We start from the raw sequence: 25,115 nt of genomic DNA on the forward strand, positions 1-25,115 counted from the left end.
ATTCCGTCTTGTCTTTGGGGAACAAGTCTCTCCTAAGAATTCTTAACCACAAGAGCATATCCACCCAAGTTTATGGTCATAGTTCACACTGCCTGGGTGGCTAAAAACCCCAAGGTCAAAACTGTGGTGCCTACAATTTTATGGAGTGATTTTAGGTTATTAGTGCCCCAGGTGCATAAGTGTGTTATTCCTGGAAGAATAATAGACCTTAAACTCAGGTCTCTTAAGGCTTCCCACGGATGAATTCTGAGGAACACGAATTAACAACAACAATGACAAAACCCCTCACAATAATATATCGTGAGTGATACTCAGTTGAAATAAGGAATAATAAACTGTAGAGTCAGTTTTCAAAGACTTTAGGTATTATATTTGTAAAATGCAGACTATAAAATAAACATTTTTATAATGTATAATCCTATTAAAATTAAAAGAAAGTATGGAAACAAGAGACATCATAATTGACAAGATATTTTTAAAAGAACTACTAGTAGTAGGGGCCTGGGTATTTGGTGGCTCCTGTCTTGTTTCCGACAGCCTCTTTTATCTCTCTCTCTCTCTCTCTCTCTCTCTCTCTCTCTCTCTCTCTCTCTCTCTCTCACACACACACACACACACACACACACACACAGTGTCATGTATTTCTCTCTTCAGTTTATTCCGTTCAACAAACATTTTCTATTCCAAGCACTATGTTAGGCATTGGTAGAGAAGATGACAAATATCTGTGCTTGTCCTTAAGGAGCTTCTAGTCTACTCTTACCTTTGTTTTCCAAAGGTGATCAGTCTTTGGAAGGCTGAAGACAAAGGACAATAGAGGCCACTGACTTATTGACCTAACAAGATTTTTTGGCTACCATTTTACTGCCCACACATAGCCAGGTCTGTCCTCCAGCACACCAGTCAGCTCAGTTCACCTCTGCCAAAAGTTAATGCATCTTGAGTACGGTAGTGCCCATGTTTTGGAGTTGTTATATCTTTGGCAGAATCCTTTGACACCAAGAATTTCTCTAGGTTCTGGTCTTTGGAAGCTCCCTCCTACCCAGAACTCCTAACTCACTGCCCAGAGAATACATGTACAAAAATAGAAGGAGGGTACTTTCACAGGCGAACTGAGCACTTGCCCACAGGCCTTTAATCACTTTGCAAAATAACTAAAATATAGCAAATATTTATTAATTGAGAAAATCCTAACCTACCATGGTAAAGAAATTGATATGTAAGTTTAGAAAGTCTAAATGAAATCGCTGATATCAGGAAGAACCAAGTATTGAAGGAATGTAGGGAAAGGGTGACATTTTTCTGAGGACGGCTTCAAGGAAGAAGTGCATTTGAACTGGAGTGGTTCAGACAGTAAACAGTCTGTCTGCACTGTGGGAGACCCAGGTTCAATCCCTGGGTTGGGAAGATCCCCTGGAGAAGGGGATTGCTACCCACTCCCATATTCTTGCCTGGAGAATCCCATGGACAGAGGAGCCTGGCGGGCTTTTAGTTCAGGGGGTCGCAAAGAGTCGAACATCACTGAGCGACTAACAGTTTCCCTTTCACTTTTGAAAGATGAATGGGATTTTGATAGTTGGGTAAGGAGCTGGTGATCATCAGAAGCACTCTAGACTGAATAAAAGGCAGGAGAAAAGATACAGTCTTGAAAGTACTGTAGGAGGACTGTTTCTGCAGAGGTGAGAAGTGTGGCTAGAAATCCGGAAAAACGGAACTCTTGCTTTCCCACTGTGGAATTTCCTCTTCAGCACCCCGCCCCCCACTCTCATTTTCCCCTGTTACTGTGCATCTCTTTTTATTTCACTTGGAATGACCCCTGTTGATATACTTGGAGGAGAATGACTTTCTTATGCACATGAATGAGATTATCAGAAATAAAACCTTTATGTGTAATGTACACCAAATTTTCAAACCAGTATTAAATGATATCTTGGAATGAGCGGTTGCTCAATGTTTTTCAGGTTGAGAATATTCTGTTGCATGACCGAGGCCACTATGTCCTGTGTGACTTTGGAAGTGCTACCAACAAATTCCAGAATCCACAAACGGAAGGAGTCAATGCAGTAGAAGATGAGATTAAGAAGTAAGCTTTTCCTCCTTTCTCGTTTTATCCATTATCAGATCAGCAGTTTTACTTTCAGCTTATGACTGAGAGGGTCAGGGTGAAAAGACAATGGTGCCAGTCAGTTGCCCCTCATCTCAGAACATCATATTGGCAGTTGGGTTGTTTGATTTTTAGGTGGAGGATACGGAGGGGATTCACAATCATTGATCAGTGGAGTAAAACGAAGGAATTTTATAGCACTTTATCAATGGTCCTATGGTACATAGATCTTTTGATTTTCATCCCAGAGCCCTTAAAAAGGTACACACACCAGGGAGGTACTGTGATGTCTTTCAGTGGGATCACAGCAGCTGTGACATTACCAGTCAGTCGGTTGTGCTTTTTACTGAACACTAAATTGCTGTATATTTCTTCCTGCTCATAAGGAGCTAACCTGCAATTTAGTGGAATTAATGGTGAGTAGGGCTATTAAAATCTCTACAGACATTGAATCACTGACTTCCATGAGAAAAAGCTTCTTTAGATTTGTTACTCCAGTAAGAACCTGGGCCGTTTTCCCCTGTTGTCCCGAGTGTTAGATTTTTCAGAGGCAGCAGCACTGACTGTTACTGCTAACAAATCAGCAGGGTAGAGTGCGCCCGTATCCTGATCCTTTTCTGCTTCACCCTTGGCAACCCAGCCTGAGGCAGGAGGACTTCTGGTCCAAGACCCTGATGGGCATCTAAGCCACAGAGCCCTCTGGGCTCTAGAGGCTCAAGCAGCACAATTTGCAGGCTTGGTAACACTAACTCTCACTTTGAAGATGAACTTCTCTTTTCTTGAGCCAGAGAAGAGAGAAAAGCTGTTATCTCAGCCCTCTTCCAGCAGCAAAGATCCATCCACCTCCGGGCCCACTTCCTGCCTAGCCAGGGCCCATTTTCTATCCTCAGTGTCCCAGCCAGTGTCACATCTCTATGTCGAGCTGCATCTAAGGGGATTACTGTATATTTTTTAAAAAAAACCAGCCAAATATAGTGTCAGACAATAAGGATTTATAGGAGACAATTTTGTCATTTAAGGACCCAAGGAAAGTTGCTTTTAGGGTTTATTTAAAGCTGTGGTGTCTCGTCCACCTGCCCTTAGAGTGGGGGAATGGCAGCCTGAGGGCGTGGTGTGTGCCAAGGACAGCTCCTCATTCCACCTGCACTGACGTCCCGTACTCTCTTCTCCCGAGTGCTCCCAGGGAACTTGACTGTACGAATACATATATTCTTTAAAAAGTAACTCTGCTACCCCTGGTTTTTAATGATAGCATTGACATGTTTAACAAAAAATGAATCTCTTGATTGTAGGTACACAACGCTGTCCTATCGCGCACCAGAGATGGTCAACCTGTACAGTGGCAAGGTCATCACTACGAAGGCAGACATTTGGGTAGGTGTCAACTAACCTGTCCGCATCTCGGATGTCAGTAGTCTTGGCTGTAAACTCCCCAGCCTAATCCAGACAGTGCCGTAGCCAGAGTGGCCACTGTACCGCATCCCTGTCTACTTATCCCTCAGGGTTATTCTTGCCTTGAGGTGATCAGCCACTACTTCTTGAAGCCTGTCAAAGACAGTGACTTCAGACCTCTGGGAAAGTTATTCAGGTCACTTGCCCATTACTTAGGTGGTCTTCACATGTGTTACTAGTTCTTAAGGGCAGAACCAGCTGAATACTTGTTCTCTTTTGAAGCACAACTGGGTAACGATATAGAAATAATCTGACAGGTAAATAGTGATATTGAGTTCTAAATTCAAGTTTCGAATAGGTTAATAATGCCTAGTGTTTAGATCGGCTAGTAAAGGTGGATGGTGCCAGTATCTCTCAGTAATCCCATTTTCAGCTATGGTAAATATACCTCTAGTAGCAATCTACTTCTCTTATTTTTTCAGGCTCTCGGATGTTTGTTGTATAAATTATGTTACTTCACTTTGCCATTTGGGGAGAGCCAAGTGGCAATTTGTGATGGAAACTTCACAATTCCTGATAGCTCTCGATATTCCCAAGACATGCACTGCCTAATTAGTAAGTATTTTAAGGTTCTGGTTTCATATCTTTACTTTTGATCTCTAGAAATGGAATGGAAGATAAAGGGGTGAGATTCCAGGAGTGATGAGTTTGGATGGGAAAATAAAGAAATCAATTGATAATGGTTGGTTGCTCAAAGATCATGTAATGGTGTTGAGTTAGAGCCGTGAGTCTTTTTGCCACTTGGTTTCACACCTGGGCCGGCCACCCAAGCAGAAGTCCTTACTGGGCTTTGAGCATTGCAGAACATCGCTCTGCTCTCTTGCAGTCTGTTTGAAAGCTCCGGTACCAAAGGAGTCCAGCTGACTCAGATCAAGTGATAAGAAACTCATCTTTGCAAAACTGGAAGCTACTCAAATTAAAATGATAGCAGTGCATTGGCTAAATTGAATTCATAATTGAGACTATACCTCAGTGGAACTAGTTTTTTCCTCTCATTTAGGTTTATCACTGGACTTTGATAAGAAGCATTTAAGCTCAATGTTTTAAAAGATTTTAAGATTCCTCACTCTTTTGTACCTTCATAGTAAGCATATGAACCAATGTTCATTAATCAGATGGCAGAGTAAGTAATCTTTACTCAAACCCCTGTATTAGAATGCTGAAGTAACAGATTTTTATTATATTTTTACTTTGGTCAAGATCTACATTTTAACAATCACAGACTGTAAATCCTAAATGGGGCTGTGCTGGAGAAAATAGATGAAGCCAATGTGAGTGGAGCATCTAACATTTGTTGAAGGCCTACTTGTACCTCATTTAATTCTTAAAACCCTGTATAGTAAATATAATCATCCCTACTATACAAACAAGGAAACAGTACCTCAAAAAGTATAGGTATTGTACCCAAGTTAAGATAGTTTTAGCTTCTAAGTGACCACCTGTTCCGTTATACTAGTTTTATCAATTAATCTCTTCTGTTTGTTAATATAAAAGTAGGGGCAGTATTTGAAGAAATGGACTATGGTATTTAATGGTTGTTGAATTGTTTTCAGGGGGTAAAGCATTATATCTGTGCTAAAATGGCAGCTTTATAAATGAGCTTGGGAAGAAATATGGAAAAAAATGGCCAACTTTGTTGTTGCGACAGTAGTATTTTTTGATAAAATTTTTTTTTTTTTAACTTTTGTGCAACAAATTTGTATTAGGAAAAACAACTCTTTATGAATGTGTATAATATGGCATCTTTCCTATACTCTGATCTATTTCACTTTACAAACTATCAGAAGAGTCCACTGTCACCCTACCTCATACGTCTAAAAGTACATTTCCGTCATTCCCTCCTCCATACCCTTTCACTTCCAGCACAAGATTCCCCCTCTTTTCAGTTTCTGTCAGGGGTGTCACCATTCAAGCCTAGATGACTGAAATGTGACGTTTTCTTTGGATCTGGCCAGCAAGAAAAAAGAGAGTCAGTCATTTCCTAAGTGGCATTAATGCCTTCTTTGAAGTTTCTCCTGTTTTCATGACATTCTCTCTGTTCTCATCACTGCCACCATAATACATCCCGACCTTGTCAGCTCATGTGTGTACTGGTAAACTGGCCACCAGCCTCTCCCCTCCTTCCATCTGTCCAGCACACCCTCACTATGAGATTAATCTTATAAAATGCCACCCTATCACGTCCCTATTCAGTAAACCTCATGCTTGCCGATGGTCCCACATATTCTTGTTTCATTCTCCCCACCTTATTTCCTTTATTCTCTGATGAGGAAACCTCTGCCCTGTCCTCTTGGCTCATGTGTTCCTTGCAACAAAGCATTCTCTTGCCTTTCTCCCAGTCCATATTTGCTCAGACTATTTTCTTACCTGCGATTCTTTTTTTCTGTGTTTCCCCTGATTCACTAAATTTTTTCCTGCCTTCAAGGACCAGCTCAGCTCCTGCCTCTTCTGCAGAGCCCTTCACCAGGACGCAGCCTCATCAGTCTTTTCTCAACTTAATGTCCAAACCATTCATTTGATTACTTAGGCAATACATTGCCTTACATTGCTGTTTGTATGTATATGTGTGTGTGTGTCTCCTAAATATTTTTTTTCCCCCGGGGATTTTTCCAGCTTCAGAAAGGGCAGAAGCTTAAAGGACTGGAGACAGACACGTGATCTATAGATCACGGTAAAAGTAGAGATGTATTGTTATCTTGCAATTTCTTTTAGATGGGAAACCAGCTAATACCTCCAACAAAAGAATAATAACTCTTTAAATTTGAGTTTAGGTTATAATTATCAAGAACAATCATTTGTCTAGCTGACAGTATGAAAGGAGGCCAGAATTTCCTAGGAACCAGAAGATGAATGTGTTAGCTTCCACATTGAGAACTTGAGTCCTTGTTGTGCAGTGCACAGAACTTGAACTTAAAGTATCTTTGTTACAATTCAAAAGCGTTATTTTCTTGTGGATATTTAAAATTTTAGGAAAGTCAGAGCTTCCCTTTCTGAGAGGGGAGGAAGAGGGCTAATTGCACTCTCTGACTTTTCTGAGAAATAATTTTAAAACAACAGAATTTTGGTAATAGAGAAATTATGCCTCTTAGCTAATGTAATAACTCTTCGGGTATCATTAAACAAGTTCATGTATGTTTATCTTAGGGTATATGTTGGAACCAGACCCTGACAAAAGGCCGGATATTTACCAGGTTTCCTACTTCTCATTTAAACTACTCAAGAAAGAATGCCCAATTCCAAATGTACAGGTATGTGAGAGGTACTTTTTAGGGGAAGTAAACATGATTGAATTGTCCTTTAGTGTTCCTGGGGTATTAGTCAGCTGTTTAAAATGAATAGAAGTGTTCCTTGCTTTATCTAGTAAGGGGCATTCAAACAAAGCTAACTATGAAGCAGTTGCTATAAATAGAATCCAATTTTCCCATAGAATTTAATTATAAAACTGAGGCATTTACACATACATACACCCAAGCACCCTGGGAATTGAGTTGAACACTTTGGGTGAAGATTGACCAGCCTTACCCCGTCAACAGTCATAGTTCTCTGAGAGTCACTGGCCTATGTATTTACCTAGAGGAGGTTAGGCAGGCTGCTTTCCAAAGGCAAGGCCCTGGACTTGCTCCTGCGCCTGGTGGAACATGAGCCCGTTGTCCCTTTTCTCCTTCATTGTAGCGGAGCTTTCCTGATTTTGCTTCTGTTGCTGACCAGTCTGTAACCCACACTCCTTTTCTTCTACCCTTCCCACACACTTTGCGGCCATCAGAAGGTTTTCTTCTCGTAGTCATCCTAAACTCTACACTCAGTTTCCTGAGTACAGGGCTTGCAGGCATGCTTTTTTTTTTTTTTGCAGGCATGCTTTTGACAGACTTGGTATATTTTTCATGTCATAGTATGATCCAACTTTCTTGAGTATTTTACTAATCGACGCTGTAATAAATAATTTCTGCTTTGAAATTGTCTTGCTAGTTTCTCCAGTGGTGGACTTCTGATGTCACTACTGGGGTTTGAAGGTGCTGATAAATAACACTTGTCCTTCACTGCCACATTTGGAATCAGTTGTGGGGATCGTTCAGATGGAGCTCAGCATATTGGCTTCATTACTAATAGAACTGAGTCAGAGAATGTGGCTTGACCAGTCAGCCTCCCTACCATTAGCTCCGCATGACTGAGCAGTGTCCCTGATTCCTGAGGGACATGTTCTTTCATGAAGGAGGGGAGGAATGGGTGGCCAGGCCAGCTCCCTTTTCTCTCCCAGTCTTATCAGTCAAGTAAGCTACTCTTTCCCTTGGGAGAGGAATGTTTGAGGGGTGGGAGAGAAATCAGGAGAAATTTCCTAGCAGAATCACGCTCCCCAACACCAGAAAGCATGCTTTCATGACCAGTATTCTGTAGTTCAGGTTTCTCAGATTAAAACAAGGGATACTGGGCGCTAACCTAACACGATATGATATCTTTTGCTGTCTCACTTTCTCACTCATGATGTTAAATAACGTGGATTAGAATTGCAAGCGTTCAGATTGGTAACTTGTTTTTAAAAAGTAAGTTTTGGAAAGTGGGCCAAAATAGGAGAAGGGAGTCAAAAGGGACAGACTTCCAGGTATAAAATAAGTAAGTCCTGGGGATATAATGTGTGGCATGGTGACTATACTTACTTAATAATGCTGTATTGCATTTGAAGGTTGCCAAGAGAGTAAATCTGAAAAGTTCTCATCACCAGAAAAAAAAATTGTATAACTACATGATAGATATTAACTAGACAGAGATTGTGGTGATCATTTTGCGATATTTGCAAATATCAAATCAATGATATTGTATACCTGAAACTAATAGAATGTATGTCAGTTACATCTCAATTTTTTTAAAAATCTGTGATATGCTTTTAAAATTTTCTTTCAATTCTCTAGAACTCTTCCATTCCTACAAAGCTCCCTGAACCAGTGAAAGCCAGTGAGGCAGCTGCAAAGAAGACCCAGCCAAAGGCCAGGTAAGAAATGCCTGAGTGAGCAAGTATCCTACTCCTTGTTGCTCCAGTAGTAGGGGAGGGCGCCTAGTGTTTCTTGATTCTTCCACTGCCATGGCCAGAGGCTGCACAGAACAGGAAAGGAAGCTGTGTCTCCCCCAGGCAGAAACTGTTCTTTGGGACTGCCATTTGGAATAAATACAGTGATCTACGTCTGAAAGAGAATGGAGAGCCCTGTGGCTGTTCCCTTTGCTTGGGAATAGGTGCAGAGAATTCACAACAGGGCAACAGGAGATCTTAAACATTGCTAGTACAAGACTGTCCTAAACTCATGTCCTGGCCTTTGCGTAGCCTGGTCCACCACCTTAATCTCCAGGAATTCTTACTTTCTGTGACTCCAGCCACATTGGGCAAGGACAGGTCAAAAGCATTTGAGCTGTGAAGAGCAAAAAGCCTGTGGATCTTAACTAATCCATATTCTAAGAAGCTGGCCAAGAGAAGAGTCAAGAAGCTAAGACTTTATTTGGGGAAATGCCCCTGTGAGAGAAAATAGAGAGGGTGCCGAGGATGCTGGAAGAGCCATCAGAGAGCCTCCCAGCAGTGAGGGAGTCTGACCCAGAGATGGGGAGTTGAAGATTGGTTCAAAGTGACCTGGACTACCTGCCACACAACGTAAGGAAGGTGCGTCGTCAGGGAATCCTGTCTTGTAGGAATGGGCGTGCCTTAATAACCTTGTGGCTAGGACATGAAGGCTGAGAGCAGCCTCTGGGAAGCGTGGCCTCAGAGCACAGAGTACAGTGGATTTCAGGAGCACTAGTGGATTTCAGCTGCGGTACTTGGGTCTTTTACACCCTGGTAGTCGAAGGTCTGCAAAGCACATCTTCATGGCTGCCATGCCTTCCAGATGGCAGGTTCTCATGGTGGTCTGGAAAAATGTTTATATCTCACTTTCCTACCACACTCCCATGGCAAGGCACCTTAGCGCAAACTGTATCAACAAAGCACCCTATTGGGACTTCCCTGGTGGCTCAGTGGTAAAGAATCTGCAGGAGACACGGGTTCGATCCCTGGTCCAGGAAGATCCCACATGCCTTGGAGCAACTAAGCCCATGCATCCATAACTACTGAGCCTGTGCTTCTGGGGCCACGAGCCTCAACTACTGAAGCCCACATGCCCTAGAGCCCATGAAACACAACAAGAGAAGCCAGTGCAATGAGAAGCCTTCCCTCTGCTATGAAGAATAGCCCTCGCTCGCTGCAACTAGAGAAAGCCCAAGCAGCAACGAAGACCCAGCACAGCCAAAAATAAATAAAATGATATAAAAACAAACAAAGCACCCTAGGTGGAGATATGTGAATTTTAATAGAATAGTATGTTTTAAACTTCTCTGTTTTAAAAAATTCTTGAACACTTATAAAATGCCTGGGGCTATTCCAGATGTGGTTGTAAAATAATAAGACTGGTTTTTAACAAACTTGGCTAACTGCTTCCATGATGTTAGTTTGCAGTCTGTTTATATCTTAGTGAGTCTGCCGTGCTCACTTCTGGGAGTTGCTTTTGGGGCTGATTTTGGTCTTATGATAATCTTATACTCGGCTCACGTATGGTATGTACAGAGGCTACACAGAGATCTGTTCCCACTAAAGCGTATACATTTGTAAGAATTCTGTCACCCGCTGACATTTGCATGGTACTCTGTTGTGTAAAATGGAGAACATAATACTTACATCATGAGACAGACATGAACATCGAATCCACCTGTGACTGTCAGACTTTTATAAACTCCATGATGCCCAAACTATTAATTTGTATGACCTCAGTAATGCTGAAAGAATATGCAGATCTTATAGCCAAGAGAATTGGGTCTAAATTGCCCAATATATAATTTGCTGTGATTTCATTTCCGCGATCACTCCCTAGTGATTTCCATTTTCACTCCCTAGTGCTGAGAGGTGGATTTTTCTTTCAGACTTTATTTTTAAAGTAGCCCCTATTCATGGAGGCATCATATACACCAGATACCGTAGTGGGTACTTTACATACATCAAGTGACCTTCTGCCCTTAAACCTGTGAGGTTGTTGCTGTTCTCACTTTACAAGTGAAGCTATGGAAAGTGAGACTTGTGCATCAGTTGCCCAGGTCATCAGTCAGTATGTGGTTAGTGAAAGACCCACAGCCCCAGCATCCTCATTCTTTCTCCTCCACACATGCACTGATTTGCCCAGGATCACACAGACAGGGCTGTGTAGAGCCATATCTCCTGTCTTCAACACTGTATCTTCTTACAACATATTGAGGTCCATACAAGCTGACATTTTGAGCACTCTTCAGTTTCTGGAATGGTTTTACAGTTGTTGATACATTTGATGTTCACATCTGCCTCATAAAGTAGATATTATTGTCTCCACTGTATACCTGGAGGAGGAAATGGCAACCCACTCCAGTATTCTTGCTCGGAGTATCCCATGGAGAGAGGGACCTGGCAAGCTTCAGTCCATAGGGTCTCAAAGAGTCTGAAACAACTGAAGTAACTTAGCACACACACACACACCACTGTATACATAAGGGACCCCAGGCTAAGAGGTTCAATGCCAAGCCTGTTATCACAGTTAGTTAGTGGGGAGCTTGGAGACACAAGTTCGATCCCTGGGTCAGGAAGATCCCCTGGAGAAGGAGGTAGCAACCCACTCCAGCATTCTTGCCTGGCAAAAAAAAATCCCATTGTCAGAGGAGCCTGGCGGGTTGCAAAGCGTTAGTGGCTATGCACAAGCATGAGAGTTCAAATAGAGTTTTCTCTGACTCCAAATTCCATTGATTCTAAAAATATTGCCCTTAGAAGACCAGTACAGAAGTTCTTGGCATTTGGTTTTCTACAGAAGCTTGTTTACCTCCCTCACCCTGGACTTGATCTTTCATACCCTTTTCTCCTCTTTCCCAACATCTATCCCGTTTTTCTCCCTGATTCCTTCCCCAGATCATAGCCTCCCCCAGTGTGTAGCTTTTGTATTACCAGTTCTCCCCCCAACATGAGAGCAGGAAGCTAGTGAAAAGCCTCAGGGTCCGGAATGGACCTGTCTTGGAGGTATGTCATGAGGAAGAACCAGCTGCCTGGCTTCCTATTTTGAATTTTATGGAGGCTGTGCCAGGCATATTTTGGAAATATTCACAAAGCTTGTTTACTTTGGCCTTCATCTCAGCTGTAACTCCCAGAAGTGTGTTTCCAAAGAACAGTCGCTGTGACCTGAGTTAGGTAGCAGCCAGCTGCCTGCACTGCTCAGAGTCAAGGGACGCTACCGCCTGGGCGGCAGCACTATTACAAAGAGCAAGCTGACCACACTCTGTACTTATTTGGATTAGGTTTGGCAGTGAGTTCCAGAAAGTGCAAATGACAGTGACTTATATAAGGTAGATTTTTTTTTTTTTTTCCTCTCTCTCTCAAGTAAACAACATCTGGAGGCAAGTAGTCCAGGGCTGGTACCCAGGCTGCTTTAAGCTCATCACTCTACCATCCTTGTGGTTGTGGCCATGTCCTCATGGACTGATATGGCAGTTGTGGCCATCCCTCTTCCAAGCAGTAGGATCAAGGAATAGCCAAAGAAGAAGAGAGACAAAGAGCATGCACGGAGTTTCTTAAAGTTTCCAGAAACTGCTCCATAACAATCTGTTTATATCCCATCAGGGATATAAACAAAACTTAGATGCATGGCCATACCTGATTACATGTGAGACTGGGCAATGAGGTTTTTACTCTGGGTGACCTTATGCCCAACTAAAAAATTGTTATTACTATGCAAAAAAGCAATAAGTGTATTGAAAGAAATGGAGTTCCTGTCAGACTCCCCACATCCTTTGTCTTGAGTTACTTACTTGTTCCTTCTAGTTGCCTTATTGGATTGACTCAGTTGATACTTTTTATTATCGAGAGACCATTTTGACAGCTAGTGCTAATCAATTTTGAGTCCCTCTGCATCTGAAAACCACCTGCTTTAAACCCCTTTTTGCATCATCACCAAAGTGTATTCTAGGAACTTCTGGTTAACTATTAGACAAAATGGTCCCAAGATTAAAAAAGCTTGAGAAACACTACATTCTATATAATGGTCTCTTTGAGGTTTTCTATGCACATTCACACATAAATGTTCTGCTAGTCAGAAATCTGCTTGGTGTATTTCAATCAATATGTTAAAACGTATTTGCCCACTTTTTTTTTTCCATAACACATAGTAACACATACCATCCTGTGAAATATCCTTTCAGTTCAGTTCAGTCGCTCAGTCACGTCTGACTCTTTGCCACCCCATGAACCGCAACACACCAGGCCTCCCTGTCCATCACCAACTTCCTGAGTCCACCCAAACTCATGTCCATCGAGTCGGTGATGCCATCTAGCCATCTCATCGTCTGTCGTCCTCTTCTCCTCCTGCCCTCAATCTTTCCCAGCATCAGGGTCTTTTCCAGTGAGTCAGCTCTTCACATCAGGTGGCCAAAATATTGGAGTTTCAGCTTCAACATCAGTCCTTCCAATGAACACCCAGGACTGATCTCCTTTAGTATGGACTGGTTGGATCTTCTTGCAGTCCAAGGGACTCTCAAGAGTCTTCTCCAACACCAAATGTCAATTAAGTGAATCTAGGTGGTTTTGGTAAATGTGGAGATGAAAGCTTATCCATTATATACTCCATCTACCCCTTCTCCATTTTCCCATACTTTAACAGGAATCATCTTCTTTTTTTCCCTCTTTTCTTTTTCTAGACTGACAGATCCCATTCCCACTACAGAGACGTCAATTGCACCCCGCCAGAGGCCTAAAGCTGGGCAGACTCAGCCCAACCCAGGAATCCTCCCCATCCAGCCAGCCCTGACCCCTCGGAAGAGGGCCACGGTTCAGCCCCCATCTCAGGCCGCAGGTCAGTAACAAGATTGTTTGAAAGGTGATACACCTCTTTGTTATCTTGGACAGTAGAGAAGTCTTGGGAAACGTGGTTTTTCCTGGAATGAAATCTAGAGGCACATAAAGAATAATGGTTTTCCTTGGGTCTTCCCTGGTGGCTTAGACTGTAAAGAATCTGCCTGCAATATGAAAGACCTGGGTTTGATCCCTGAGTTGGGAAGATCCCTGGTGAAGGGAATGGCTACCCACTCTAGTATTCTTGCCTGAAGAATTCAATGGACAGAGGACCCTGGAGGGCTATAGCCTATGGGATCGCAAAGAGTTGGACGCGACTGATCAACTAACACTTTTCACTTTTACACTTTGGGACTTTCCTGGTGGTCCACTGGATAAGACTTCACCTTCCAATGTAGGGAGTGCCGGTTTGATTCTTGGCCAGGGAGCTATGATTCTGTATGCCTTGCAGCCAAAAATCCAAACATAAAACAGTAATAATATTATAACAAATTCAATAAAGACTTTAAAAATAGTTCATATCAAAAAAGAAATCCTTTTTTTTTTTTTAAAGAAAAGGAATAAAGGTTTTCCTTGAGGTACAAGAGGTGAGCTCCCATTGAAATTGTACATTAAGTGACCAGCAAAAGGGAAGACTCTCACTGAGTTCTGCAGTGGATCTCCAAGGCCACTGAAGCCTGTTGTCCCTACTTTTTCTAGTCTTGGCCCTGATTTTATGGAATTGAGCCATCTTACATCTCCTGCATTGGCAGGTGGGCTCTTTACTACTAGCACCACCTGGGAAGCCCGTGGTCCATTCATCCCATACCTACCTCTCTATTTCATGTACTTCATATTTAAAAAAAAAAAACAAAACATTTTTTATGACGCAGATGAATTATTTCTTTAATGCACTGTCTCTTTAGGTATCTCTCACCTCTTCATGTTTTGACATTCTGTTTCTAATGAGCTGACTGAGTTTACTTTTGTGAAGAGGATTAATCCAAATTATAAGTAACTGAACATGGCCGTCACTCTCCAGGAAGCTGCTTTTGATGGATTTGGTGGCCTTTTACTAACAATCAGACATCCAGACTGGAGTTGTGAAACATACATGTAAACCAGCAAAGAATGCTCTTGTCCTGCAGCAGGCTGATAAAGATTGTGTTTATGTAGCATCAAAGGCCAGTTGGATATGTAGATTTTCGGGGTGCTGACTAAAGGAGTGATTAACTAAATGGGACGGCGAATAGGGAGGACTTTCTGGAGACAGGTCTTGAACCCTGTTAATGAACCGTGTTTTGAAAAATATGAGGCACGTGGTTTGCAAGAAGAAGAAAGAGACTTCCAGGTACAAGAACAGTGAGGAGCCCATGGGTCTTGGGATTATCTGTCCACAGATCAACCCTTCTTTATTGCTTTGGCAAGAGTTTCCGAGTTTTGAGCCCTTATATGGAGTTTATTCTCTTTGCAGGATCCAGCAATCAGCCTGGTCTTTTAGCCAGTGTTCCTCAACCAAAAACCCAGCCCCCACCCAGTCAACCCCTACCACAGTCTCAGCCCAAGCAGCCTCAGGCTCCGCCCACCTCACAGCAGCCGCCTTCCACGCCGGCCCAGGCTCTGCCCACCCAGGCCCAGGCCACGCCCCAGCACCAGCAGCAACTCTTCCTCAAACAGCAGCAGCAGCAGCAGACAGCGCCGCCCGCACAGCAGCAAGCGGGCACGTTCTACCAGCAGCCGCAGCAGCCGGCCCAGGCTCCACAGGTAAGGTGGTAAATCTGACCCTCACTTTGATCTGTGACAAGGTCCACTAGGTACAGGGGTCTTCCTTAAGAAGCCCTGGGAAGACAGAGCCATGACACACCGTTGTCACACACAGGTAGACGCTGAAGCCTGATACAGTGGAGCCCTCACTGCATCACTCACACCTCTCCCCTCTTCTTCTCAGGCTGTGGGGAATTCTGCACCTCATTGAGGAAACTCAGCAAGCGAGCTGGTTTTTCACGACTCTCTTTTGATTCTTTTTTCCTGACGTGACACCATTCTCAAACTGAAACAAAAAAACCAGCTATTTCTTATCATCCAATAGTGTTTAATTCTTTCTGATGTGTCTTAATTTAAATTGGTTTGTATATTTTTTTCACGTTTTTTAATGATATATTTTTATGTCCCCTTTTATCCATAGGTGCCTTTCTCTTTTTTTTCCTCCTTTGCCACTTTTTTTTTTTTTTAAGAACCTGAGTCATTTGTCCTGTGGAATTTCCCACATCCTGAATTTGGTAGATAGCATCCCCATGGTGCTGTTGAATATGTCCCACCACCCCCTGTGTAAACTGGTAGTTTCTTGAGGCCTCTCAGTATTTGCTTCAGGATGATAGTTCTTTGTTCTTCTGGTTACATCACATCAGGAGACATACAGTAGTCTCACCTTATCTGTGGGGGATATGTTCCAAGACCTGCAGTGGACCTAAAACCATAGCTAGTACCAGCCTGATATATAATATGTTTTTTCCTATACATACATACCTATGACAACATTTAATTTATAAATTAGGCACAGTAAGAGCTTAACATAATAGCTAATAATAAAATATAGTAATTATAATATACTGTAATAAAAAGTATGTGAATGTCGTCTCTCTCAAAATATTCTTGCAATGTAAACTGCCTACTTGATGAGGTGAAGTAAGGTGAATGACATGAACTTTGTAACATAACCTTAGGCTACTATTGATCTTCTAACCATGGGTCACAAGAAGGATCATATGCTTCAGGGGATCTTGGATCGTGCAGCCATGTTGATGGTTGGGTGTGGGGAGCAGATGATGTCAATGGTTGGAGATCCCAGGCAGGTACAAGGGATGGTGCAAGGTTTCATCACGCTGCCCAGAACAGCATGCAATTTAAAACTTACGGATTGCTTATTTCTGGAATTTTCCATTTAATATTTTCATATCGCTGATCACCATGGGTAACTGAAACTGTGGAAAGCAAAACTGCAGATAAAGTTGGTTGTCCTCTATTTTATTAATACTAAGATCAATCAGTGTATTTGGTGTTGTCTTGTCTGATCCAATCACTTAATATTTGCCTTCAGTTTGTTTCCTAAGTCCCTTAATTCATTAGAGGTTATAATGTGCTGATACTCTAGCATTTTGTCTTCATTTAGGGGATGGAATTTTTCTGTAAAGAACTTTTTCATCAAGTATTTGATTATCCTAAAGTACTGTTTGTACAGAAAAGGCAGGAAAAAATGCATAACTCTTTCCCTGTGTGTACCAGTTTTCAGAATAATGAGTTTGTTCCTAGTACCATCCAAAGGTGAACAATGAAGATTTTGTTTTGCTCTTAGTATCACTATGAATTCATGCATCTTAATATTGGGTTGGCCAAAAAGTTCATTCATATTTTTCTGTAGGATGTTACAGGAAAACCTAAATGAACTTTTTGGCCAACCCAATATATTTGATATGTTTCTGTACATTACTATTAAAAAATTTGTTCTAACTGTCCCAGGCTTGACCAGTGAAAGTCTCTTCAAATTGGCTCCTGGGTCCTTTGGCTCTGACTCCAGTAAGCTTTAATGTGCCTTTGTTATTTCATGTAACAGGCTGTTCCAGGATCATTCTGTCCTTGACCTGGAGTCAGCCATTTCTCTAAAGAGCTATTTCCCTTTCATGGAAATGTTATTTAGAGATCACAGTCTTGCTGCTAGGGATTTGTTGTTGTTGTTCAGTCACTAAGTCATGTCCGATTCTTTGCAACCCCATGGACTGCAGCATGCCAGACTTCCCTGTTCTTCACTGTCTGCCAGAATTTGCTCAAACTCATGTCCATTGAGTCAGTGATGCTATCTGTTATCTTATCCTCTGTCCTGCCCTTCTCCTTTTGCCTTCAATCTTTTCCAGCATCAGGGTCTTTTCCAATGAGTCAGCTCTTCATATAAGGTGGCCAAAATATTGGAGCTTCAGCCTCAGCGTCAGTCCCTCCATGAATATTCAGGATTGATTTCCTTTAGGATTGACTGGTTTGATCTCCTTGCAGTTCAAAGGACTCTCAAGAATCTTCTCCAGCACCACAGTTTGAAAGCATCAATTCTTCAGCACTCAACTTTATTTAAGGTCCAACTCTCTCATCTATACATGACTGCAAGAAGGACCATAGGTTTGACTATATAGATCTTTGTTGGCAAAGGGTCTCTGCTTTTTAATACACTGTCTAGGTTTGTCATAGCCTTTCTTCCAAGAAACAAACGTCTTTTAATTTCATGGCTGCAGTCACCATCTGCATTGATTTGGGAGCCCAAGAAAATGAAATCTGTCACTGCCTCCACTTTTTCCCCAGCTATTTCCCTTGCTAGGTATATCCATTTGCTAATAGGTTGGTTATTATTTTTAGACCTTTTCAGTGAACAGTTAGAACATGTATTTCTCTTTTTTCTTCATAAAATGTATATCATGAATTCAAATTTATATTTCTAAAGCAGATTTATAATTACAGGATTTTTAACTTCTTGGATTTTATATTTGTATTTGTCTCGTCTGAAAATCTTGATTCCTAACAACATTAACATAATTCTTAATTCATTTTCAAGATAATACCAATATGATAACTGAAAACTGTTTAATATTTCTTAACTGTTTTATTTTCTAGGAGTTTGGCTGTTAATATGATATACAAGTTTGTTTGCTTTGTTTTGCTTTTTAGTTGTTGCTTTGTAGTTTTGGTTTAGTTGTGTTTTGTGAGAAGTTAAAACATTTGCATAGTTTCAAAGTTCAATCTGTGGTATTCTATTCCTTCCATCCCACATATAGAGGTATCTGTCATTTCTCTTTACAACTTGAGAGTGTTCCTAAGGCTATCTAGCATAGTTTATCCAGTCATTTGCTGGTTTCTGGCATTTTGCTATTGTAAGTAAGCAGCTGTTTATTGACATCTGCCTTTTTTGCTAACTCTTTAACTTTGCCCCAATAGACAAACAGTATCTTCCCAGTTAATTTTATAACTAACAGTAACTGGGATTTCAAAAATAAGATCCTGATTTTTGTGCATCAGTAGGCCATTTTTTAAGCTGTGTTTTTGTGTCTGACACACAGTCCTTAGCAGTAGGGAGTAGAGAGGCATTCCTATCCTTAGGAAGTTTACAAAAGAATATAACTTGAAACCATGCTACCAGTATGGGACAAAATATCAGTTAGTAGAGTATACTGAATGTTCTGAATGTTTAAAGGTGGAAGTTTAATGAAGAGAACTATTGGGAAATGATTTTCAGAAAGGCTTGAGAGGACTTACTAGCTGGGCTGACATTTAGGTTATTCTCTTCAGTGTCATCATTGCTTCGTCCAGTTCATGCAGGGAAGAATTTTAATCCTGGCTATTTCCAAATCCCTTTATAAGAGGGATAACTTCTGTGACTGGGAGTTCGTTTGTTAGTTTCTGTTACGCTTCAGCATGTGGAGTCACAAGTCAGATGGATGCCCTCAGGCCAGGCACAGAAACCCCTTGGAAGCCAGTCTGCAGTGCAGGAGGGAGATAGCGCAGTGGCCGGAGCCCAGCAGCGTAAGGTGCTGCTGTGTTTCAGCGCAGTGCCCTGCAGTTCCCCTCATGCATTTTCCGGCCAAGCCAAAAGACGCCTGCCTACCCTTGCCTTTGCCTTCAGTGCTGGTCTTGGTTATTATTGAGGCATTTTCATCCTTTGTGGAGTGTGCTTCTGAAACAGGCTTTTACTCACCTCCTCCTTCCTGGGCCCCTTCCCCCTGCTCAGTTTCAGGCAGTACACCCAGCAGCCCAGCAACCCGTGATCGCTCAGTTCCCCGTGGTATCCCAAGGAAGCTCTCAACAGCAGCTGATACAGAACTTCTACCAGCAGCAGCAACAGCAACAGCAGCTGGCCACAGCCCTGCATCAACAACAGCTGCTGACTCAGCAGGCTGCCTTGCAGCAGAAGACCGCAGTGGCAGCTGTACCGCAGCCCCAAGCACAGCCGACTGCAGCAGCCCTGCCAGCCCCTGCCCAGGAGCCAGCGGTGAGAGTCAGCCAGAAGAGGAGCCCGCAGTGAGGGCTAGGGAGAGGGTGGGCAAGAGGTGGCAGCAGCTGGTGAGGGAGCTTGGCTGCTCCCCACCCTGGTGGTTAAAATATTTGATCTTTTCCCAATGTATCCAGGAAAAGGATGAAGTATTCTATAGAAGCTTAAGGTTTTAGAAAAATGATTGTAAGTTGCTGATGGACAAGTGAACTTGTTTACAAGACATAAATAAACTCACAGACATGGAAAACAAACTTATGGTTATCAAAGGGGAAAGGAGGGGAGAGGGATAAATTAGGAGTGTGGGATAATAGAAGACAAACTTTCTCATTTCTCACCCTGATATTAGACCAGCGGGAAGGGCTGTCCTCTGTGTCTACCGGTGCCAGTGTTGAGCAGTCAGAGACCGAAGTAGAATTAGAGCTAATCCCTTTCCTGTCTTCAGAGGGCAGTGTGACCACTGTGGCCTTGCCAGTCTCAGAAGGTTCATGTAGGCCCTCCACCTTTACCCTGAGTTCTGACCGTGTTGTGCTTATTTTTTGTCTTGAATGACATTACTGGCCACTTCATATGAGTATGCAGAACCTTCAAGAGCCTGCTTGCTGGGACCATTTGCTGTGGCCTGATGCCCCTCTGGGCACCAGAGCATCTGACTGTTATTTGAACCATCTTGTCAGTTTAGAAATTGGGCATGTTCACTTCTAGATATTGGCTGAGTTTAGAATCGGGACCTCTACATGCTCTTCTGACTCACCTCTACGGGTATATTCTCAGGCACATGATACTTTGGCCTTTAATGAGTGCCCTGAATTCTGTACCCACAGAGTGACAGTAATAGAAAACTCTATAGTGATGGAAAAGGGCATTTTACATCCCTAGTTGATAGGGTATCACAGCTATTATCATTCCCGGGCAAGTCCAACCAACAGAGGAACGAGGAAAAGTAAGAAACTGTCTTTCTAAGGATTGATCTCTAATAGAGTTTTGTCACCGATCTTAAACTGGAAAACCTACATCCCTTCAAAAGGAAGCAGCGCCATAAATAGATTGTCTTCTCTGAGTCTCAGCTAAATGTGTGCTCAGTGTCTTTACACCTTCATTTCTGAAATAGCTCGATCTTCCTGCGGGCATGTGGTAGACAACCATTCTCTGTATTTTTAACAAGTAACAGAGTTCCTCTTGCTAATGGAAAAAGAGTTTTTAGAAAATTATCGTATCATGTAGCTGAAATTTTGTCTCATCCAATCCTCCTCTAATGGAATTGGAAACTGGGGCCCAGGCTAGAATGGGAATCACCCAAGATACACAGACTGACAGCAGCAGAGCTGGGGCAAGAATCGAAGAATCCTGATCTATGTTCAAGGGTAACAGCAGTGCTCATCCAGGGTAATGACAGTGCTGCCACTGACTGTACACTTCTCATGGGAACCCTCTCTGCTGACCCTGGACAAAATATCCACTTTTCTGGGAATGAACTGTGATCCTTCTCCATGTTCTTTGAATGAAAAAATACTTGAGCACTTTGTTCAGGGGCAGTTGATTAAGAGTACGGAGAGGGGACAAGAGCAGAACGGGCTTCAGCCAGGAGCCAGAGAGTTTCCCAGCCTTGACCCTTCCCTTCCTCCCATGACTTTGTAGGACTTACCTAGAGAAGCAAGTAAGTGAGTGTAAATTGTACCGTGCAGCCCTTTCACAGCAGGGATGTGGCCGTATCCCACAGGGGTTTACTGCAGTCTTAATGATCAACACAGGCATGGAAGCAGCATTCCTCATTCCAATGACCTAACTATGCAGTCATTAAAAGTCACGGTTATAAAAGTCTATACAACAGTATGGAAATGCTCAGGGGGTAATGCTAAAGGAGAGATGAAATTACAGGAAGAGTATGTCCTTGAAAGGACCAAGTATGTCCTTATTTCTTCCCTGGTGGCTCAGATGGTAAAGCGTCTGCCTACAATGCAGGAGACCCGGGTTCAATCCCTGGGTCAGGAAGATCTCCTGGAGAAGGAAATGGCAACCCACTCCAGTATTCTTGCCTGGAAAATCCCATGGACAGAGGAGCCTCTTAGGCTGCAATCCATGGGGTCGGAAAGAGTCGGACACAACTGAGCGACTTCACTTCACTTCATGTCCTTGAAATAGACGTAAATATAAGATACCAAATAAAACATAAGAACAATTGTACTAGAGTAGTGGAGTGGAAGTTGAGGTGGTTTTTCTCCCCTTGTCTATAGTCTTATATTTCTTGATGTGATTATATTTCTTTCATAGTTATGTATTTTGCTTTTTAAAAAATCTTTGGCAAGATATACATCTTGAGTCTACCTTGCTTCTCTCCCCACTGTGTTATGTGTCTCCCTCCTCCCCCTTCATAATCTCATTTTTGGTTGAGGAAGCATCATTGTGCAAAAAAGAGAGTCCTGAGGATAGTCACGACATGGACCCTGTGACCTTGAGCAAGCACTTAACCTCAGGGGGCTTTGGTCTTATCATCTCTAAAACGAGGGAGTTGGAATCCTTGCTGTCTAAGATCCCTCTTGAGTCTTCAGTCTGAGATTCTGATTGGAAATAAAACTGCTCGACAAGGTTGTTGTGGGATGTCGCTGGATGGGTGGTAGCCACTTTGAATTGGTAGCTGGGATAGGATAAGGTGTCGTCATGACAGAAGCACGTGTTCTGCAGCGTGCGGCATATAGAGAACAGGCGAGAAGAAGGGAAAATGTTCTCCCAGTAGTTTGGACTCTTCAAAATAAAGGGCCTCAACAATTAAGTACCCTTTTCAGAGTAATGAATGGCCTAAACTCCAAAAAAAAAGCAAATCTAGTTCTGTCCTTAAAGCTCTTCTCGTCCCTGTGGGGACTGGCTTTGCTTCTCCCTCAGAGATGCAGTCAGCTGCTTTACCCTCTGACCTTAATTTGATCAACATTAGAACCTTATTTCATTCATTCAGTTGGCGAGTGGTTGTGTACTCTTACATGCACATAGCTTGCCTCAGTAAAATTAAAGCCTGAATCAGGATAAGGACAGAAACCCCCAGGCTATCAGCATCCTGACCCAAGTAGCTGGACACTAGTTTCCAGAGTCTCTCCCAGGGCCAACCTTTGAAGACGTAGAATGTAGGAGCTGACCTGCAGCATGGAGGGACAGCCCCAATCTGAGATGAGAGACTGGAGGGAAGGGATAGTTCAGCCCCTGAGGCACTGGATAGTCTTAAGTTCCTTTATCTCTGGATTGGCAGTTAAGGAAGAAAAGGAGTAGGTGTTCCTCTTTAACCTTTTTAATTTGATCATTTTCTTGATCATGGCTTATGTTTAAAAACTCACTGCACGGGAACAAGGATGTTCCCTCCAGTTTGTTTTTCTGTGGTGACAGCGCATCCTGCCTCCCTTCTAAAAAAGGCCCACATCTCCTATTATTAGGTCAGTCATCATCAAGGGCTTTTAAATTTTTTTCTTATTGTATCCTCTACCTTGTTCTTTGGTGCCATTTCCAAAATGAAGATTGTAACAGGTTAATCCAGCTGCCTCCATGCTTACATTTTCTCAGAGGTCACTGCAGAAACAGAATCCTACAAGACCCATCCTATCAACGAGACAGAGTGTTAACAGCAAAAGCTTTGAACTGCCATTTCTTAATCACAGTGAAATTCTGTCTCACGTATATCTAACTAGTAGTCTGTGTTCTGTCAGAAAGTCCGAGATCTCTTGGAGGCATTCTGAACGAATTTTGAAAGCAGAAAGTGGTCCTTAAGGAAACTTTCTAGATCTTTAGACCTAGGAATGATTTCTGCAGTCTTTGGGTCGACTTGCGTATGGTTACCTTGTTTATTATTGCTGATGAAGACTGAAATGTATATATAAGCACCAGGTAAGTACTCTGTTGGTATCAGGCTCAAGGCTGCGTCTCAGATTGTCAAGGAAGCCTAGACAATCTGGGTGTTATTGAGAAACTGTGCCATTTGAGCCATATGTTAGCTCTCACATGGCATTTTTTTGTTATACTTGTCTGCTTATTTGTTTTTCCTCTCCTCCCCCACCCCTCCCCGCTTGAACACTTTCATCTCTCTTCCTAGCAGATTCAGGCCCCAGTAAGACAACAGCCGAAGGTTCAGACAACCCCACCTCCTACCATCCAGGGGCAGAAACTCGGATCTCTCACTCCTCCATCATCCCCCAAGGCCCAGCGTGCTGGGCACAGGCGAATTCTCAGCGACGTGACCCACAGCGCAGTCTTTGGGGTCCCTGCCAGCAAATCAACCCAGCTGCTCCAAGCAGCTGCAGCTGAGGCCAGTCTCAATAAGTCCAAGTATGTACTGCTTCTGTGGGCAAGGGCTGGGGGGGGCCGTTGCTGTATAATTTTTGCTATGTACGTAATTATGTATAGATGTATGTATAGGGGTGCGTGTCTGGGTTTAATAAGAAACTGAATTTTCCTGTATTGCATAGATCAGACCGATCTTAGAAAATAATTTTTTACTTGCCTCACTGTTTCAGTCTCTCATCCATCCCACACTGTATAGAGTGTTTTCTAAATTCTTGATCTGACCAAATCTCTCCATGCCGATAACATTTCCTTGACTCCCCATTTTCTGTGGAATAATATCTGAACTGACTGGTTAACAGATCAAGGCCTATTGTATTACACTGGTAGAACTGCCACTCTCCTTCTGGTCCACTTAGGAAACGCTTATTTGTTCATTAAGATCCACGTACACAGTTATTTTTTCTTTGACCCTTCCTCTGGTATCATATATAATTTTGTCTGAACTCTCTTTTGAGCATGTGTCACACTGTATTCTTATTTGTTTGGGTGTCTAGCTGACCTGGCCTGTAGGTTCATCCATAACAAGCACCATGGTTTAACCAACCTTAGTAAATCTAGTGACAGGCTCTGTGCCTGACATCAAGTAGATTGCAATGAGTGTTGCGTAAATGCAGTGTCAAACCCTCAGCTTCCTTGGAACCATGTACTAAAGTTAAAATCTTTAAGTCATTAGCTAAATGCAAAGAGCATCAAGAGAGACTTTGGAAGAAATTAGGAAATGATACCCAGGAGCCCAGGATGGTGGTAACTGTCTCTATTGCTCTTTAACTGTGATGGTGTCCACTGATGCTGGACCCTGACAGGTGTGAGGCAGCCGGAATAGGCCTCAGCCCCTCTGGGGCCAGTTGTGAATGTTACAGTGGTCACCACAGGATGCACGAGCCCAGCAACAGGTTGGTTTGGGATCCTGAAGAACTCGCAGATGAGGCCAAAAATCTAATAAGCGCGAGATTAAAGAAGTAATGAGAGTGAATCACAAAAGAAAGATGTTTATTTCACACAGTGGAAAGGGCATCTGTGGAAACTTCCATTGCCTCGGGAAGACCTTTTAGAAAAATACTGTGGAAAATAATAGTTTGACTTAGAAAATAATTTGATCTTGAAACAGGAAGAATAGATTGACCCTTTTCAACCTTCATGTGTCTTTTTATTTCGTGGGGGTGGGAACCTACCTAGGTCTGCAACCACCACTCCTTCAGGCTCCCCTCGGGCCTCCCAGCAAAACGTTTATAATCCTTCAGAAGGTTCTACGTGGAATCCCTTTGATGACGACAACTTCTCCAAACTCACAGCTGAGGAACTGCTAAACAAGGACTTTGCCAAGCTGGGGGAAGGTGAGTAATCGGTATCTTTTTGAGGGTATT

At 42.6% G+C, this 25,115-nt stretch overlaps 1 protein-coding gene and 1 non-coding gene across 14 annotated transcripts in view; both read left to right on the forward strand.

The window, feature by feature from the left end:
- AAK1 (AP2 associated kinase 1) overlaps window positions 1-25,115 on the forward strand; it is a 167,854-nt gene that overhangs the window by 102,042 nt on the left and 40,697 nt on the right. For 9 of the 13 annotated variants that reach the window (XR_014083242.1, XM_081594527.1, XM_081594531.1 and 6 more), the window contains exons 5-14: window positions 1,962-2,083; window positions 3,397-3,478; window positions 3,979-4,111; window positions 6,701-6,804; window positions 8,461-8,540; window positions 13,271-13,425; window positions 14,878-15,167; window positions 19,168-19,428; window positions 23,504-23,733; window positions 24,928-25,085. Coding sequence is in view for 11 of the 13 variants with exons in the window: in XM_081594527.1 (XP_081450653.1) it covers window positions 1,962-2,083; window positions 3,397-3,478; window positions 3,979-4,111; window positions 6,701-6,804; window positions 8,461-8,540; window positions 13,271-13,425; window positions 14,878-15,167; window positions 19,168-19,428; window positions 23,504-23,733; window positions 24,928-25,085 (1,615 nt within the window). In the remaining 2 variants the exon portion in view is untranslated. Of the gene's footprint in view, window positions 1-1,961; window positions 2,084-3,396; window positions 3,479-3,978; window positions 4,112-6,700; window positions 6,805-8,460; window positions 8,541-13,270; window positions 13,426-14,877; window positions 15,168-19,167; window positions 19,429-23,500; window positions 23,734-24,927; window positions 25,086-25,115 lie in introns of all 13 variants that reach the window. The other 4 variants (XR_014083241.1, XM_081594529.1, XM_081594530.1 and 1 more) reach the window with 1 other exon arrangement.
- On the forward strand, window positions 21,349-21,421 carry TRNAC-ACA (transfer RNA cysteine (anticodon ACA)). Its single transcript has one exon. It is a non-coding gene; the product is annotated as a tRNA-Cys (tRNA).

This window comes from Giraffa tippelskirchi, chromosome 4, assembly GCF_054371585.1.
Source record: "Giraffa tippelskirchi isolate mGirTip1 chromosome 4, T2T-mGirTip1v1.2.pri, whole genome shotgun sequence".
In the NCBI taxonomy this organism is placed as follows: domain Eukaryota; kingdom Metazoa; phylum Chordata; class Mammalia; order Artiodactyla; family Giraffidae; genus Giraffa; species Giraffa tippelskirchi.